Source organism: Papaver somniferum, chromosome 1, assembly GCF_003573695.1.
Source record: "Papaver somniferum cultivar HN1 chromosome 1, ASM357369v1, whole genome shotgun sequence".
Lineage (NCBI taxonomy): Eukaryota > Viridiplantae > Streptophyta > Magnoliopsida > Ranunculales > Papaveraceae > Papaver > Papaver somniferum.
In genome coordinates this window covers 68640994-68660582 of record NC_039358.1, presented here as the reverse complement: position 1 = coordinate 68660582, position 19589 = coordinate 68640994, and the positions used below count along the sequence as shown (strand labels likewise).

General features: G+C 37.0%; 2 protein-coding genes across 4 annotated transcripts; both read right to left on the bottom strand.

The window, feature by feature from the left end:
* Positions 1-267: 267 nt before the first annotated feature.
* On the bottom strand, positions 268-4419 carry LOC113290116. 3 transcript variants are annotated; one of them, XR_003331407.1, is made up of 3 exons: positions 3472-4419; positions 711-3222; positions 269-591 (listed from the first exon to the last, which is right to left on the bottom strand). XR_003331407.1 is itself a non-coding variant. In XM_026539659.1 (2 exons), exons 1-2 carry the CDS (start codon positions 3669-3671, stop codon positions 2024-2026), a joined length of 1353 nt encoding a protein of 450 aa, XP_026395444.1. In that variant the 5' UTR covers positions 3672-4416; the 3' UTR covers positions 268-2023. The 3 variants fall into 3 exon arrangements, 1 of the variants encoding a protein (XP_026395444.1); XR_003331404.1 differs by having other exon boundaries at positions 711-3176; positions 3472-4416; XM_026539659.1 differs by having other exon boundaries at positions 268-3176; positions 3472-4416.
* Positions 4420-14803: 10384 nt separating this feature from the next.
* LOC113329072 lies at positions 14804-16736 on the bottom strand. The gene is made up of 3 exons (XM_026576067.1): positions 15812-16736; positions 15230-15701; positions 14804-14996 (listed from the first exon to the last, which is right to left on the bottom strand). Exons 1-3 carry the CDS (start codon positions 16734-16736, stop codon positions 14804-14806), a joined length of 1590 nt encoding a protein of 529 aa, XP_026431852.1.
* Between the last annotated feature and the right edge of the window lie 2853 nt (positions 16737-19589).

Below are 19589 nucleotides of genomic sequence, written 5' to 3'. Positions count from 1 at the left end.
AACATTGATGATAAGCGGTTTTGCACTGAGACATTAAACTGGTATTGTAACATAATGTTCATGAGACTTGTTAGGTATGTCTCATTCCAATGGAAGTGAGCACACCAGCAGAAACACTTGCTGATTGAATTTTGTTGATTAGTATGGGGAGGGCAACGTTGAAGCGTCAAAACAGAGTATTATGTTGTCTGCAGGTAATCTATCACATGCATAACATCTTCAAATGTCATATTTATTTACTTTTTTGCTAAGAAAAAAAAGATAACATTAAAATAAGAAAAGGATTACAAGATATGATTCAAGAAGCGAGGTTGATCAACTTCCCATGAACCAGTTACATTCAGCCTTCTGTTTTATTTAGCTGCAGAATGAGCCTTAGAATTATAATCTCTACTAATGTACTCGAATTTAAAGAAAGCTAAGTTGTTTGATAGTACTAAACAATCATCTAATAGAACTGGCAGCCCAACTAATTTGGGCTCCACTTTTATTCAAAATAGAAATAACATTAGATGTGGCTATAGCCTTTACTAATACTCCAATGTAGTGCTTCCACACTGCCATGAACTATTCTGCATCCTTTATAATTACCTGTCATATCATAACATACAGCACCCACACCAAAATTGTTAGAATTATCATCAAATGAAGCTTCACAATACAAAATGAGACAATCGTCAGGCAATCCAGAATTAGAGGGAGATAAATACCACAGTTTGTCAAGACAATACTCGGCCGGCCATTATAATCGGTAATGGTGTAGGCATCCCAGGATGTATACCACAGTTTGTCAATAATTTTCCAGTGTTGTGAACCTGAGCTGAGCTTGGATCACTCAAATGTCCAGTAACAAATGTATATAGACAAGCACCAGTTAACTAACTGGGGGCACATAACTCAGATAAGATCAAGATCCAGTTATATGCTTAGCTAGAATTGGGGTTTAAGATTTCAACTGGTCCCCAACAACTAAAATGCTACTTTTCTAAAGTGATTCATCCAACTGTTTCATCTCTCTCATAATCTGGTCTGGCCGGGAATAACAGAAGCAGCTGGCATAGAATAAGTAGCTTGAAGAAATATATGATAGATCAGGTCTGGTCGGGAATAACAAAAGCAGCTGGCATAGAATAAGTAGCTTGAAGAAATATATGATAGCTGGCATAGAATAAGTTGCTTGAAGAAACATATGATTTTAGTCTATTCTTTGTGTGACGGATGGATCTTAGAGCGCAATTCTATCATCTTTCAATGCTTCAACAACACCAACACTAACAGCAGCTATCCACGCTTTGCTTGTCGAATTCATATTAATTGGTTCCAACTAGTAGTAAACCTTAGCAAATACACAAAGAAAGTGACACTTATCACTGTCACTGCAACTAACTTTGCAGCTCATCTAAGAAGGTCTCACTTGAGCAAATTTAGATTTAAGTGCCATGAAAACTATAGAAAAAGACTATTCAGTTCAGTTGTATACCTTTTTCTCCAGCTTCTGAAAATGAAAACACAAAAGTGATTACTGCTAAAGCAGACAAACGTCTACACACTGATTTTGGGGCGAAGTTCATGATCAACAACCAGCCTCCTTGAAGTGGCTTCATCGCCCTTCCAGGGAAAATGAAATCAGCTACCAAGATACACAGAACAGAACAGAAAAAGTCCAAAATATTACAATGTTGTATCGAAAAAAGAAAATCTTTGAGGAGAAAGTTTAATATATTGATCAGAGAAAATAGAAAAGCATACATGAAAATAAAAGCACCTAACAGTGCATACAACAGCCTATGCAAAGCCTAGCTCAAACAACTAAAACAGCATACAGACAACAACAACACTAAGAGAAACCAAAGCTATATGATACAATTCACATGATTCTTCCTTGTAATCTATGATGTTTTCACTTGATATAAGCTCATCAATAGATCCTCTTATTTAAAGCATGCCCGTAGTAAACTTAACTACTACATTAATCTGGTGAACTGATCACGATTACCAAAACAAGATATTAAGATAAATATGATCAAAGGAATGAAAAATACACTCCTGAACCTCTGTGCACATACACACATGCTGTATATGGTGGGTCTTCCGTCTGCAAATTCAACTCCTCAAATTCAGCAGCATCAACTCCTGCTACTCCTTCAGGTACGAATGATTGCAGAGAAAGAAAGTTCTCTCCTTGGCAGTGCAGCTGATAATCCATATTGGAGCAATAAATATTATCACCATCATCACAAGCGTATGAGGGTGCTTTCATCTTACCATCAAAGAAATCACGCTCTACAGCATGCTGAGGCATCACCACAGTAAGTTTTTTGGAACACAAGTTGTAAACTTGTAAATGTTTCCCATCGAACCAGTACAGTAAAATCTGGTCAGAGAAACTGAAGATGCGAGTAGGAGGTGTGCTAGTATTGCCTATGCAAAAACAGCAGGGGTCTGGTGGCAAGTCCACCAACAATTTGCAAGGAGAGTCTACACGAACATCAAAACTCTCCTCCTTAACCCAGGCTTGCTTGACTTTATCCTTCAATAAATACAAATGAACTTTACAACAACAGCAGCAAATAGTATTATTACTATCGTGATGGTCATGTAGGCGTCGATGATTACAGTCACTTGTTCCATTGTGCAGTGTTTTTTCTAAATGTGCAATACATGGAAATCCTTTGAACTCCAGAAGACGGGGATAAGCAACAAGCAAGTGGTTCCGCTGCTCATCAGTTGTATTTTTAGATGGGAGTTGGATAAAACTAAACTTCTCATCGTGGAGATTGAAAGACAGTAACATCTCCATCTGATTATCACTGTTCTTATTTTCGGTACCGTTAGCTCCTTCTCCTCCCCCGATAGTTGTTATTATCTTCCAAACCAAACATCCATTACCAGTATTGCAAAAGATGGCAGATCTGTCACTACTTGTAGACGCTCTAATCCAAGTAATAGGATGACCATGATATGCGACGTGTGTGCTTGTGGTAGTGACATTTCTCCATGATTTAGTCCCCAATGTAAATACAACAATGTTAAGCTGCTGGTGAGAGGTACGGAAAACACTTACCAACTTGTACTCCTTTGCTAAGGAATCAAAACCAAATCCGTGACAGATGGTGTGAGCGTGAAAGATACATTCCCCGGAGATGGGTGGATGGTAGATGTGAAGAAAATCACCCCTGTTTGGTTGTAAAATCGTGTAAGAAATTCCATACCAATCCTCAACTGTCATACAGGGAAAACCATTACAGTAACCAACCAGTTCACCATAATCATCAAGGTTAAGATAACCAGCTAAGCGCACAAACGGTAGAATATCTCCATTACGGTTCAAAAAAACGACACTCAAATGAAGTGTCATCAGTAGCCACACCATTAGTTTTATTTAAAAGACTGAAGATAAATTTGGGGTTTTTCTGCGATTGAAGAAAGTGCGAATCAGTTAAACGTGTATCGATATGAATCGATTTATACCAGTGTTTTGAGACTGCACCAGAACGGAGCAGTGACCGAACTGGAACCTTGGTCAATATTTCTTCCATAACAAAATCTTGATGAAGGTACTTCTTTTTGCTATATTCTCTTTTCTTCTCCATCAGTTTTGGTGCTTTGGTGGACATGGGTTTACTACTTTCATCACCACAACCGTTTTGGAGTTTCCTGCTCCTTGACATAACTTAATATAATATAAGCAGCAATTGATGACGATAAAAAGGAATGAGCTTGAAATCAGAATTTACCTGCGAATCGTACACCAACGCTAGCTAAAAAAACTAAGACTCGAAAAGGAATAAGCTTGAAATCAGAATTCATCTAGGAATCGTAAACCAATGCTAGCTCAGAAAACCAAGATTCAAAAAGAAATGAGCTTGAAATCACAATTTACAAGAGAAACGTAAACCAAGCCAAAATCCAAGATTCAAAAAGGAATGAGCTTGAAATCACAATTTACCAGAGAATCGTAAAAACTAGCTTGAGATCAGAATTCATCCGGGAATAGCTGAGAACCCAAGACGCAAAAAGGAACAAGCTTGAAATCAGAATTCATCAGGGAATCGTAAACCAATGCTAACTGAGAAACCCAAGACTCAAAAAGGAATGATCTCGAAATCACAATTTACCTGGGAATCGTACACCAATGATAACTAAGAAAACCAAGACTCGGAGAGGAATGAGTTTGAAATTAGAATTCAATCGTAAACTAACCCTAGTTATCAATACCAAGACTCGAAGAGGAATGAGAAATCAGAATTTACCTGAGAAACGTAAACCTAACTAAACCAAGACAAGGAACGAGCTTGAAATCATAATTTAACTGGGATCGAAAACCCTAAAACTGAAAACCAAAGACTCCAGCCCCAAAAACTGAAACGAGAGACCCCTATTTAGAGGATTTTCTTCCTATTTTCATAAGTTTTCATAAGAATTCGGTCTGGAGCTGGGTACAATTATGGGCCGCCTAGTGACATCCCCAGCTAGCTTAATACATAGGTGCCAGCTAGCTTAAAAACCGAACCCTGATTTTGGGCATACCAAAATCTTCTTAGGCATACAAAGCACTAGTCCTAACTTGGGTGACCTTATAAGGGGTACCCTATGGGGTGGTTCAATTACCTATATGTCCTTAAATCCTTTAAATTACTACTAATCTATCCCTAACCCTAATACAAAACCTATAATCAACTACACCTAAAATCAGTTTCATTCACCTTCTTCTTCTTCCTCTCCACATCCGAACTCATTCACCCTTCCCTTTCTTTTTTTTTTTCATCGCGGAAATTTAATTTTCAATTCGTGAAACTTTAATCGACGATTAAACTCATCTATATAATGGGTCGTCGTAAGGCAGTATCTCGTTCAAATCGATCGATTGAACAACCTATTGATTAAGAAGAAGATTTAGAGAGTGAAGAACAAACTCAAAATCAACCACAAAATCAACCGGAAGAAGAGATTGAAGAAGAACCAACTCCGGAAATGAGAATAAGAAGGTTAGTTCTACAAACCCATCTCATATTTGATGTTTTTGATTGTTTTGGTCGATTTAATTCGTCAAAATCATGTGTTCTGCGGCGGTTACAGGGTATGGTTCGGCGTAAAACAAATGTTAGATGTGCGCCGAGCTGTTCTTGGAACTGAACCCTGAAAGTGCATATGAACGGCTCGGCGTAGATCTGAAATCCGTTTTGAGCCGAACTTAGTGACACAGAGACTTATATTTAGAATCGGCTTATTCGATGGTGTTAGTTTTGTGCCGAATATGTTTTGTGAATTTCAGAAATTTTGCATGTGCGTAGGATCGGCTTGTATGGTAGTATTAGTTTTGTGCCGAATAAATGTTGTTTGAATTTCAGAATTTTTGCATGTGCTTAGGATCGGCTTGTATGGTTGTATTAGTTTTGTGCCGAATAAATGTTGTTTGAATTTCAGAATTTTTGCATGTGCTTAGGATCGGCTTGTATGGTTGTATTAGTTTTGCGCCGAATAAATGTTTCAATTCATAAGTCTAGATTCGACTTATTCGATAGTATTAGGGTTGCGCCGAATATCATTGTTAAAATTTCATAAATTTTACAAGTGTATAGGATCGGCTTATTTATATGATATCATGTTGCGCCGAATACATGTTTGAGTTCATAATCATGGATTCGGCTTATTCGATGGTATCGGTTGTGAGACGAATATATAGGATCGGCTTATAATTGTTTTGTGGTATGAGCCGATCCACTCTCTGTGTAAGCTAATAAAAATTTCAAGACATGATTCATACTTGCGCCGAATTAGTCTTATAACTTTCTTACTTGTGTCAGGACCAATGCCGCGGGTAGGGAGATGTTGAACAAAATGAAGGCCAAACTTGGTTGCAAAACACCAATGACCGTGGAAGAACAAAAATACCTCATCAACAAGTGGGATGCAATCATCAACAAAGGACAAGGACCCGAGGAACCCGAACAAAGGCCTACCACTAAGAAGAGGGGTCGTGGTTAATTCCCTTTTATGTTTCCAACTTCCTTTTAATGTTTTTCTTAAGTTTTAAGTACACTTTTATGGTGTTGCAAACACCTTTGCTTTTAGGTGCTCAACTTTGTTTTTAATGGTGCTGGGATTGGGTTATGGACACCTTCAATTTCATGTTTTAATGAATAGCTTAACAGTTATGCACCGAATGTATAGAGTTCGGCTTATCCTCTAATGTTAGTTACACGCCGAATCATTTGTCCTTCAGGTTCGGCTTTTTCTATAATTTGAGTTATAAGCCGAGCCTTAAAAATCATTATTGGTGTAATCCAGTATATAGTTCGGCTTAAATCTCACCAATATGGTGAGCCGAATCTGTAAAAATTTTCAAATTTTTTTAAAAAATAGCCGTTACTTATATAGGTTCGGCTTATGTTCTAAAATTTCTATAAGCCGAACCTGTACTTTTTTTCACGAAAATCTAGGAACGACTCTTTTTTTGAAGATATAGCCGTTGTAAAACTATATTCTATATATACCTACATGTTTTTTCATATTCTTAACCACATATGCTCAACAAATGGCACCCCAAGCTCCTAAGTTTACTCTAGAAGAAGATTTATCTCTTTGCACTAATTATGTAGCATACTATCCAAAGAAGGGTGAAGAACGACGAGTAAATGGTCTGATGAGTATGTACTACTTGGTTAGAATTCATGAAGCCTTCAGCACGGAAACAGGTAATCCTCACAACCGGGATAGTGCGTCCTTGTTTTGCCGAATTATAAGTATTAAGAAAAAAGTCACAGACTTCATAGCTTTAGTTCGGATTGTGAGTCGATATCGACTCAAAGGTGAAACAAACTCTGAGATTGAAGTTCGAGCTCTAGAGGAATGGCGACGATGGAAGGGAAAGAATTTCAAATACAAAGATCACTACCACATTCTTAGAAGGTTTCTCATTACCCGTTTAGGATATTAGAAATTAATTGCAAGCCTACTATGTAGCAGGGATGTAATCCACAATTTCTATGAATTTGAAAAGTCTATTTGGAATGATATAATAATTCTTGTGTTCATGAATCATGAAAGGTTCGGCTTTCTTCAGAAATATACTACAAGCCGAACCTAGCAAAGTAATTCTGGTTTTTTAAAGTTTCAAGGTTTGGAAGTGATCCTTGGTATCCTAGTGAATTATGTCTACTGGATCAGGTTGATTTTCCATGGGTCCAAGCACGATCTACAAAGAATATCACAAGGTTAAACACTAGAAAGGGAATATAATAACAAGGTTCGGCGCATTTGATAATCACATTATGTGCCGAACTATAAACATTTACAAGTTTCGGCTTATACGATATCCTCAATATGTGTCGAACCACGAACAATATTTTAACCCAAAAATTAACAAATTCATGTTCGACTCAGACGATAATCATATTATGTGCGAACCTTGAACATAAGAGGTTTCGGCTGATACGATATTCTCCATATGTGCCGAACCAGTAACAATATTTCAACCCATAAATTAAAAAATTATGTTCGGCACATAAGATTTTGGATATATAAGCCGAATTAGTAATGATTCTATTCCGGGCTATTTAGGATGTTGTTCGGCTTACTATGAAACTTTCATATAAGCCGAACTAGTGTTTAGCAAAAGGGTTGGAATTGGAAATTATAGGTTCGGCGCATGCAGTAAACAGATTTAGTAAGCCGAACCATTCATCAATTGGTATATTCGGCTCATAGATGTGAGCCGAACCTCAACCTGTTTCGCTGAACCATGATTCAAAAAACCTAACTTTTGATAATTGAGAGCTATAGAAGTGAGATTAAGTATAGGATATAAGTGTACCTGTGTATTAGAAGCATTGGGTTCCTCATCAACGTCTTCATCATCAGGATTTGGCTCATAAAAATCATCATCTTGAGTTTGTTTTTGAGTTTGAGCTTGAGTTTGAGTGGGTGTAAAATCATTCTCATAATCTAAGAAATCAGCCATTTCTGGATCATTGTTGTAGTTGATATGTATTCTCCTTCTCTTTCTCTCCTTCTTAACCAAACCAAAACTTTGATTTTTTTTTCCTCAAATTTTTCATCTAAACAACTCTTATAATTTTGAAAATTATTTTAATCACTAAACAAAATATTTAATCACTAATCAAGATTATTAACACTAATACGTAAAGGGCAGATTTGCCATTAAAAAAATGGGTTAAGGGGTTATCTGATTTTGCTATTTCACAACCTTTTTTGTCTTCATTCAGTATGCCTTGGAAGATTTTGGTATGCCCAAAATTATAGTTCTAAAAACCGGGTGTTTTTAACACTAAAATGGGTTGCCCCTTAACCGTAACTGGTCTGTGTTTAATATTCTCCAAAATGGAGTTTACCCTTAACCTTAAGTCGCCTCCCAATAGTATTTAGCAGTGAGATGACCTTTTTGCCCTTTCGCCTCAAATTGAATGATTTCTTCTTCTTTTCTTCCGCATGACTCCAAAGTACCTACAAAACTCAAAACACACGTAAAATACATAATTTATAAGAAAGATAGTAAAGAAAGCATAACCAACAGATATTAAATCAAGGTGTATTCTAAACCTATCAAATTCCCTCACACTTATAGCATGTTTGGATACCAGAAGCAGAAGCAATTTTGCTTATGCTTCTGACAGAAGTTACTTTTGGAGGGTCAGATCTAAAAGAAGCTTGTTTGGCAAACCCATTACTAAGTTATTAAGCAATTAAGTTAGTTTGTCAAAAGAGATCTGAGACACACAAAAAAAGGTCTACTTATGAATTGGAATTGTTTGCACTTGTACAAGCTCTTAAACAGTGGCATACCTATTTGGTTTATCGAGAATTTATCATTAATACTGATAATCATGCGTTGAAATGTTCTCTACAGTTCATGAAGATCAGGAAAAAGTGAACTTCAAATCCATATTATTTTTGACGATAAAAAATTTATCCACATATATCGATTTTGAAAAATCTTGCCAACAATAAATCCAAATCCATCCCTGTAGGTTTCCTACACATTCATCTAGTTTCACAACATCATTCATTCTCAATCAATCCATTGATGTTGCTTCTCTGCAACATAGCTAGTACAAACAACCCCTATAGTCTTCCTCCATCCACTGAATTTGATGGAAAACAACTCCAATTCTCCACTATTTCTTCTGTGAATCAGTGTCTTGTACTTATTCCTTGTTGTTAATCATAAAATCAAACCAAACTCGTTTCTCCAATATCATTGTAACCTTGAATTTCCAAAAATACATATCAATTCATCTCAATCACTGAATCCAAACCCATTAACATCAACTTATCTCTAGGTTAGGGTTTCAAATCCGAATCCAATTTTTCAAAAACTAATAATGATATTGGAATCCAGGTGACACAATACAGAGATTAACAAGAACAAAAAACGATTTTTTATGATTCGTAAGCGAGTTGAATTTTCTACTTTGAGGGTTTGATGTCACAGGAGAGAAAAGTAGAAAGATGAAATGATAGAGAAGAGGACTAGTTCGCGGGTCCCGTCAGAAGTTGCTTCTTTTAGAAATGAGAAGCCAAAATATTTTGCTTCTCTCAGGAGTTACTTCATGACTTTTAAGTTACTTCTATAAGTCGATTTTATTTCTCAATCCAACCTGACTCTTGACTTATTGACTTAAATAAGTTGAGAAGTAGCTTCTCGGAACGTATCCAAACAGCCTTTTAGGCTTTGTTAGTCCTCGAGCAAACTAAACTAAATCCATACAACTCTATTTCGTCGAGAATACGGTTAAACTTAGCATGTATAACAAGCCTTTAAACCCTAGGTGTCCCTAGTGGACGATTTATAGTCTCGTGAGGGTTTACGAGAGATATACCCACAAAACCTACTCCAATTTCAAAATGTTCCAGCATCACAAACATCCAAAGAGCTAGGAGAACATAAAGGTTCTCAATCTAGTGTCAAGAAGTCAGAATTACAAGAGAAAATTAAAATATAAAGTGCGATTAATCGAAGAAAGTGTGACCGGTCAACCTATGCCATAATGAAAGATTTCAGGTTTGAGAGCGACCAATAAGCATTTCGCCTTGACTTCTGCCTCACCAAAAGGGTTTTATGAAATTACACTCAAAAGACGCACTTTTATGGTTCTCACATGTTGTTAACTGCATATTTTGCATATATTTAGTGTTGAATCCATGCTAGTAATTGCTATATATTCTTGCGAATTATTGTATATATTACTCTTGTTTTGTTTTATTTATGTTTTGCTAGGTGAATCATCCAAAAGAAGTGAATTGGCACTTAATTGTGCAATAAAAGAAGTTAGCTACAAGCGGAGAAGGACCAAAGACCAAGTGGAACTCATCCAAATCGAGGAGTTCTTGATATCATCGTGAAGAGGACGAAAAGACGAAGCCAATGGCGAAAGAATGGAATCATTCCGAAGTCGTATGAAGATTTTATGGGTGTTTGAAGCAAGGCAAAGTGGCGAAATTGTGCACGCACAGAAGTGTTAAAGGCAGGCGCGACTTTTACTCAAGGCAGCCACGGAACGGGAGCTGAACTGTCAGTCTTGCAAGACTGACAGTTGATTGCAATGTCACCAGGCGAAGTTTTCAGGGAGTTATTCTTCCTCCTCAGTTTAGCTGCATTGCTGTCGATGGAGGAGTTAATAACAAAATGAGAAGGTACCCTGCTGCCACTGTTAATGATCATTGATTAGTAGTGAAGGTGAAAGGCCGAATATAGCAACTGGGTTCAGTTTGCAGAGCTCGCATTGGAAATGGAGATAAAGAAGAGTACGAGACAAGAGTCTGTACATGAGAAGCCGGAGCAGGGTTCGAGCATGGTGCTGCGTCAACTGTATGATGCCAGATGGGGTGCTGAGTTCGAATCTTGGTTAGCTGTGAGAGCTCGAGTCAGTGGTGATGGATGAGAATGAATGATGGAAGAGATGGTGCTGTTGATTATCGAATTGAGCTGCGATGACGCTGTGTTGATGGGCTGTGATGATGAATTTTTGGAAGCGTATCAAGATGATGCTGATGTAGGTCGAGATCGAGTTCAGAGAAGAATGAAGACTGAAGACTGACAGTTGAAAACCTGATAGAAGCATGGGTTGGTCACGATAATGGATGAAGACAGTGAAGCCAGAGATGACGATGCTCGTTGATCTATGCATGGAAGATTGCTGCCATCGTTAATGGGTTTGGCTGTGACTAGGAGTCCGTGGAGTTAGAGATCATCAGTGATGAATAAAGACAATGATGGTGAGAGTTTTGACTACATGATGAAGATGGAACCGAGAAATGGGTTTGCGGTGGCGTTGTTGATGGTGGAAGATATATGGCAGAATATGAATCCGAGTATGAGTGTGTTAATGCCGACTGAGTTTTTAAACAACAGGGAGACTTACGGATTGAAAAACTCAGCCGTATTATAACTCAGGGAAGGTGTCGGATAGTACTTCCAACCGTATTAGAACTAAGGGGGACGTACGGTCGTATCTTCCAACCATATACAGCTTCAGGGAAACCTAAGGAAATCAGTTGAGGCTACGGTAAGGACTTCCAACCGTACTCAAACACAGGGAATGTTACGGTGGGGTTTTACACCCGGATGCAAACTCAGGGGAAAACAAGAGAAATTTTGCCGTGACATATAATAGGACTCTACTGTCAGTTTTGGATGACTGACAGGGTAATGACAGGTGAGTAATTCAAATGGGCTGGACTTTCCAGTTTCGTGCAAGCCCAATATGCAGAATTTGAGAGTTGTCACACGGCCAGACTTTGGGAAGTGACTAGTTTTAGGGAACTTGAGACTTTTGGCAACCGTTTTCGTCCGAGATTCTAAGCACGGGCGTAGCTACAACTTGGATACTATATAAGAGGCTCATCTAATATTTTTGGAATATCTTTTAATCTTTTAATCAAGTCATTGGAGAGGAGAACTCAAGAGAAGAAAAGCTAGGGTTTTGGAGCGATTCATCACCGTAACTATTTCTTTTCTATTTTATCAATGAAACTCATGGGTTTTGTTAATTCCATGAGTAGCTAAACTTCTTAGTGATTGAGGATGAATTCTAAGTTCTAGACATGATTTGAGTTATTATATAAATCTATTTTGAAGTTCTTCACATGATTATTGATTGTTTATACTAATTAGATACTTATGATTGATTGATAGATTGTTTAGGTGGCAAACTGAATTAATTTGTTGATTCAATCAAATGCTAGTATTGAGTTAGGAGATAAGTAATAGTTTATCGCTGTCGTATGCGTCAAAAATAAATTACTTTCTCACTACTCAAAATATATAATATAGCAAGGGCAAGAAAGGATCGTTCCCACAGAGAGGTCTAGGTTGTCAATCTGTTTTGGTTTCCTATATAAAACAATGGGGGGATTTTCTGATTATGTAAAGTAAATTGAAATAAAAGCAAAGCAAATAAAAAGTAAACACATAAATCAAATATGTGAAAGTATTGGTCAATGACTTCGTTTCCATTCACTAACACGTTCTTGGATTAATAACTAGAATTGATATTTAATCTCTCATTATCAAAAGACCTAAGATACCTAGTCGAAAGAATATCCCGTAATTTCCTGATTTCATCACACATACATGTAAAACGATGCAAGTATGAATTCTACCAAAAGAATAACCTAACGCCTCGCGCTAGTCAAGTTCAATTCCCACGGAGCATTAAGATTCATGAAATTAGGCTAGTCAATGCAATAATAACCTGCAAAATAACAACCAAGTTCTATGTGAGAAAGAAGTTAGACATATCAAGCAGAAGCTATAAAGAATGCGCAAGTAATAACACATAAATCAGGAGAAAAGAGAACAAACAGAACATATAAGATAATCCGTAAGTTATAAAACAAAATTTATTTGAAAAAGAACATAAACAAGCAAGTCTAAACTATCATTGTCACATGTCAGAAAAAGATCCCTAATCACACTGCTTTAAACCACAGAATCGACACATATAAGCTTCTCTAAACTCTCATTGTCAGTAAGAGTTGACTGATAAATACTAGGAATTTCAATACTATCTATAGAGGAAGTCAATCCTTGCGATGAATGCAACACCAAAGACCACCCTTTTTCAGACAGATCCTTTGAGTAGAAAACTTGTGTCGCTTCAGATGCAAGAATAAATGGCTCATCCATAATTCCATCAATGCTTTTCATCTTGGACAAGTTAACCTTTATCAAATTTGTATTTGCATCAACCTTGCACCCATTAGTCTTATCTTCAACCTTCACCCAATCACAATAAAATACAGTTTCTTCAAATTCCATAAAATTCAGCTTGATAATCTTCCTAATGACTCCATAATAGGTCATTTCTGTTTCCTTGTAATTTGTGTCCGTTGACTTCGCTCTATAACTTGTAATAGCTTTCATCGACACACCACTGTTTTGTGACACAACCAACCCATCGTAATCTTCAACACAGAAACTAAATCCATTCACTTGGTATCTCTTATACGACTGCGCCTTGAAGAGAGGTCAATGCGCTAGTCGCCAAAGTGTTGAGTTTGCTTCATTAGCTTCTGACAGCTGCAAGAGAACATGTGTGAAATCAAGATAATTATTAAAAATGAATTGTAATTACATAGATTAGAGAAAGAAAGTCAAGGTACATAATTTAGGCTAATATGTTACCTCTTCGCGTAATCACAAAAGAAAACTCTTTGAGGGACAGTTTTTCTGACCATTAACATAGGATTCATACTTCCTACAATTAAAAGATATTCAAAACAATTATATCGATAGACATATAACAGCTCAAAGTTGTAAAATTAAAACTCTTTGCAACCATCGTACTTAAAGGTGTAAAATTAAAATATGTACCTTTGCCAATCATCTAATCCATCATACTTAGAGAGAAGCCATTTGCGATCTTGTTCAAACTGCACCTGCGTTAGAATAATATCCCTAGGTTTACTTAAAGGCATCTCATCAGCAAACTCATCATCATCATCAAAAAATTCCTGGCGAGTATGCTTATGAGTACCATCACCATCCTTTGACAGGCCCTCCATGCCATACAAGCTTGCTTCTCACAGCGTATACCCTCTTGCGATGCACCCATCAATATACCTTTTATTGCACACCAACCCTTTGAAACCCTTCATTAACCTAAAAATTAGCAATTAAACAACAAAGTCTGTTAGGACATGACAACACTCAAGCTATATACATTAAACAACATTATCAATTACTCAAGTTCTAGACATTACTCAGGTTATGTACATTAATTAAACAACAAAGTCAGTTGTGAAATTTTACCTCTCAAAGGGATACATCCACCTGAATCTCACCGGACCAGAGATTAAAGCTTCATCTGCTAGATGAATCATCAGGTGAATACTGATAACAAAGAAAGACGGAGGAAAATGTTTCTCCAGAACACATATTGCTTCTACAAGGCTGGCTTTTTCTTTTAGCAGATGTTCTCGGTTTACAACCTTCGCACACAGAATGTTGAAAAAGATGATGATCCGGAGAAGATAAACTCGTAGCTCTTTAGGTACCGATGTTGCAGTATGAACCAGCAGCGGAAACAAATGATGCATTACTACATGGTAATCATGAGATTTGAAATTCCTTAGCTCCGGAGGATTAACACTAACACAGTTGCGAAGATTTGAAGAGAAACCGGAAGGTACCCTTAGATTCTTCAAAACTGTACAAAAGTCAATTTTCTCCTTCTTCGTCATCTCAAATGATCATTTTTCCATTGTTGTTCTTCCAGTCTCAGCATCCTCTTTCAACCATAACTTCTTTCTTATCCCCATATCTTGACGTGCAGCAGGACTATCTTTTGACTTGTTGTTTCCCATCATAGTATTCAGAAGATGCTCCATTATATTCTTCTCTATGTGCATGACATCTATAATATGGTGAATCGCATTTGAACCCCAATGGGAAAATCAAAGAGAATAGATCTTCGGGTGAACATAGAATGGTCATTAACCTCATCTTCAACATCGGTGTCATCTTCAAGTTCCTGAAAATAGATAACATAAGAACAAAGGTCAAGTTACTGAATTTCAAACGATTTCAATATTGCACAAATGATTCAATATAGGTTCAAATATCTTAACATGCTCATCACTGTAATAGAAAAACTCGGTACCTATATAGCATCCCCTAGAATCAATCAATTTAGACAAAGTTTAAGCTAACCAAACAACATAGCTCATTCTAGTTAATCAAATGAAGACAGGACAGAGGATTAACCTTGATGGTATCAGCTTTCCTTTTACGTTTGAGACTTGCTTGTGATGGTTGCTTTCTCTGCCCTTCTTGGAACTGAGATTACCTACAATCTCTTGTATCTGCATCCCTTTTAGTGGACATGGAGCTGTACCATGCTCCACACGTCCATCGAAATTTGTCCTATCATCACGATACTTATGCTTCGATGGTAGCCATCTTCGGTGTCCCCTGTAGCAGATCTTCTTAGTAAATGGCAGATAATCCGCAACAGTGCCTTCTCCACAAGTAGGACAAGCACAATATCCATGAGTTACACATCCCGCTAAAGTCCCTAACGCTGGAAAATCGTGAATAGCCCACAACAACCGAGCTCTCATCAAAAATTCAGTTTTGCTGAAAGCATCAAATGCTAGTACGCTATCCCATAACTTCTTCAACTCATCTACCAGTATTTCTAAATAAACATCAAAGTTTTTACGGGGTGCTTTTGGGCCTGATATCAGCAACCATAACAAAGTGAATTCCCGCTTCATACACAACGAAGGAGGAAAATTATAAATACAAATAATCACTGGCCAACAACTGTGTGCAAGACCGAAATACCCATTCGGATTGAAACGGTCAGTTGATATCCCAAGTGTAACATTCCTTGTTCCTTGGCAAACTCTGGCGAAAAACTATCTGCACATCGCCAAGCTGAAGAATCGACGGGATGACGCATGACGTTTATATCCGACTTTTCTCTAGAATGCCAAGTCATTTCCTCCGCGATCCATGGTTCGCTGTAAAACCTTTTCAGCCTTGTAATCAACGAAAAATGTCTAATCGTCTTCTGAGCTACAGTAGTAAGCTTCCTCTCATCATTAAAAACCTTCTTATACTTAGATTCTTGACAAACATGACACTTCACCAGCGATGCATGATCCTTCCAATACAAAACACAGCCATTTACACAGGAATCATATGTTATATAATCCATTCCTAGATCTTGGATCATCTTTTTCACTTCTGGGTACTTAGATGGCAGTGTATTCTCTTCGGGAAGCAACTCCTTCATCAACTCTAAGATTGCAGTCATACCATTATCAGAAAACCCATATTGTTTCTTTATGTGATTCAACTTTATTGAAGCATACAATGATGTCACTCCTATAGGACACGACGGATACAACGGTTCTTTTGCACGCTCATAGACAGATTCATTTTTCTTCCTTTTCCTAGTTCCAGCATCATTATGAACCCCACTATTTATTCTAATATTGTCATCTACTACAGCAGCACCATCATCCTCAACAACATCTCCTAAATTTTCACCCTCACCTATAGCAGGATCAACAGCTACATCTCCTACATTAACATTTTCTACATTCTCAGCTACTTCTAACTTTTCCCCATGAAAACGCCATGTCGTGTATGTAGAAAGAATACCATACAAGCAAATGCAATGAAATTTCACCAAGTGGCCCCAATCCTTTACTATTCTTACATCTACTACAAGGGCATGAGAATAAGGTATTTCTGCCACCATTTCTATTAACAAACTCTATAAATGACCTAACACCTTCTATGTACTGAGCATACTTACAAGGACATTGCATCCATCCCTTATCAACCGTAGATGACACACCCTAAAGACAATATCTATGTTAAAATTCAGAGAGTATATGTACACTACATCAATACATGTCAGCAGCATTTTTTGATATGATATCTACTATAACTCTAACATGTACCTATGAGAATTTGATATGTACACAACATAAGATTAATCAAAAAAATACTATCATTTAAAACTATACTAAATCCATTCATGAAACTGATATAACTACTTCAATTATAACCGGAGTGTACATTCCTAACAACAAATGAATAATCCAAACAAGTGTATATCATGAATTTGACATATCCCCATCAATTCTAACATGTAGCTTCAACTGAGTCCCGGCGGTAGGGTTAGCGAATCCCTTAGGTTAACGACAGAAACATCCCCTCAACAAAGAGAGAATGAGCTACAATGAGCTTTTGCGATTCACCACTAGGACCATTTTTATCATGCTCAATGAGATTCTATCAAAATCGAAATCGGACTTACAAAAATTATTAAGTTCAGTCCATACAAACTTATAAAAATCTTAAGTTCAGAAATTATACAAAATTTCTAAGTTCAAACCATACAACTTATAAAAACTTCTAAGTTAAGAGATTATACAAAATTTCTGTAAGTACACCAATTCAATTCTAACATGTAGCTTCAACTGAATCCTAGTGGTAGGATTGCCGAAGCCCTTAGGTTAACGACAGAAACATCCTCTCAACAAAGAGAGAATGAGCTACAAGTAGCTTTTACGATTCACCACTAGGACCATTTTTATCATGCTCAATGAGATTCTATCAAAATCAAAATCTTATAAAAATTCTTAAGTTCAGACCATACAACTTATAAAAGTTTCTCAATTTCCTTGGAGAATGACCATATAATGTTATAGAGTACCTGTTCACGATCAATAGACTTTTCTAATTCATCGATAAGTTGGTCATGATTCAGAAGTTCAAATGACACAGTAGAATTTTTTGAAATTCTGGTGAGCTCCATACCATCTTTAGCCATTATGTCCAACGTCTCATTGGAGGAAGAATGATTAACACAAGATGAGACATTCTTCTTACCTCGGGATTCAGAAGAATCAGCTAAGGAGTAATCCTTTGAGGTATTTCCTAGACATTTGACAAAGTTGACAGCTTTAGGAGGCATTTTGGTATGCGTATGAGATTCTGTCCACAGACTCAGATTGCCACAAACACAGACTTGTTAGGTCTTAAACGTGTTTGCCTGCTCTGATACTAATTGAAAAAGAGGGGGTCTAACAACACCACCCAATATTTCGCTTAGCAATCTATATGGAAAAACTCGAATACACTTTTAAGAGAATCAACAAGACTCAATCAATTAAAAGTATATAAATGAGTTTATATCTCTATCCTTATTTGATTTTCTCAAACATAAATTATGAGTACTAATCAAATACAAGGAATAACTTGGACGGTACCAAAGACCAACGTCCAAGGATCAATCAATATCAATCAACAACCAAAGGTTGTATTTCCAATTGATGATCTTAACGCACAACCTTTATTATTTCAAATTATAAAGATAAACAATATAATGTGGAAATTGAAATAACACAAACACCAGAAATTTTGTTAACGAGGAAACCGCAAATGCAGAAAAACCTCGGGACTTAGTCCAGATTGAATGCACATTGTATTAAGCCGCTACAGACACTATCCTACTAGAAAATAACTTCAGACTAGACTATAGTTGAACCCCAATCAGTCTCCCACCGATCCAAGGTACAGTTGCACTCCCTACGCCTCTGATCCCAGCAGGATACTACGCATTTGATTCCCTTAGCTGATCTTACGCACAACTAAGAGTTGCTACGACCCAAAATCGCAGGCTTTAAACAATAAACAAATCTGTCTCACACAGAAAAGTCTATAAAAGGATAAATATGTCTCCCACAGATAAACTCTAGGTTTTGTTCCGTCTTAAGATATGAAATCAAGGTGAGCAGGAACCAATTGATAATCCGGTCTTATATTCCCAAAGAACATCCTAGATTAATCAATCACCTCTCAACAATCCTTCCTGAATACACAGGCGGTTTGTCAAGGAATCAAAAACAGTGAGACGAAGATGTTTGTGACTTCTTTATCTTGTCTATCGGAGAACTCTCACGATCTCAAGCCAATCAAAGATGTACTCATACGATAGAAGATGCAAGATCAGGTCACACAACTACGATAAAAGTAGTATCAGTCTAGCTTCACAATCCCAATGAAGTCTTTAAGTCGTTAACTTGGTTTTAGAAGAATAAAACCAAAGGTTAAAGGAGAATCGACTCTAGCGAGCGCACTAGTAGAACACAGACGTGTGGGGATTAGTTTTGCCCAATGCTAGATGTCTCCTATATATAGTCTTCAAATCAGGGTTTTGCCTTAGTTACAAAGCAATCCTTATTCACCGTTAGATGGAAACCTAATTTAGATTCAAGATAATATTTCTCAACTGTTAGATCGAAAACTTAGCTTGTCACACACACTTGTGGTATACGTTTACTGGGTTCGTGAAAACCATGCCCAAACGTGTACGTGTATGTTGGTTCAACATAGTAACACAAAAGGTTAACCATATGAGCATATCATATTAACCTTGTTCTTCTTCACCATAACTAGTTCAAATGACTTCAAGATGAACTAGTTAGATAGTTGTTCAATTGTTATGAGATCTTATGTAACTACACAAGACACAATTGAAACAAAGATGATTCGATTCGATTGAATCGGCTCATGAACTTTATCCACGGTTTGCATAAAGCAT

What these genes read in the sequence shown, in the direction of transcription:
- LOC113329072 (XM_026576067.1), bottom strand. Translation starts at nt 16,736, where the DNA reads ATGGTGGCAGAAATACCTTATTCTCATGCCCTTGTAGTAGATGTAAGA. An exon ending in GACCGTTTCAATCCGAATGG is followed by an intron (nt 15,702 to 15,811) that starts GTATTTCGGTCT and finishes TGCTGATATCAG; the next exon opens with GCCCAAAAGCACCCCGTAAA. An exon ending in GGAAAGCTGATACCATCAAG is followed by an intron (nt 14,997 to 15,229) that starts GTTAATCCTCTG and finishes ATCTATTTTCAG; the next exon opens with GAACTTGAAGATGACACCGA.
- LOC113290116 (XM_026539659.1), bottom strand. Translation starts at nt 3,671, where the DNA reads ATGTCAAGGAGCAGGAAACTCCAAAACGGTTGTGGTGATGAAAGTAGT. An exon ending in GGTGCAGTCTCAAAACACTG is followed by an intron (nt 3,177 to 3,471) that starts GTATAAATCGAT and finishes ACAACCAAACAG; the next exon opens with GGGTGATTTTCTTCACATCT.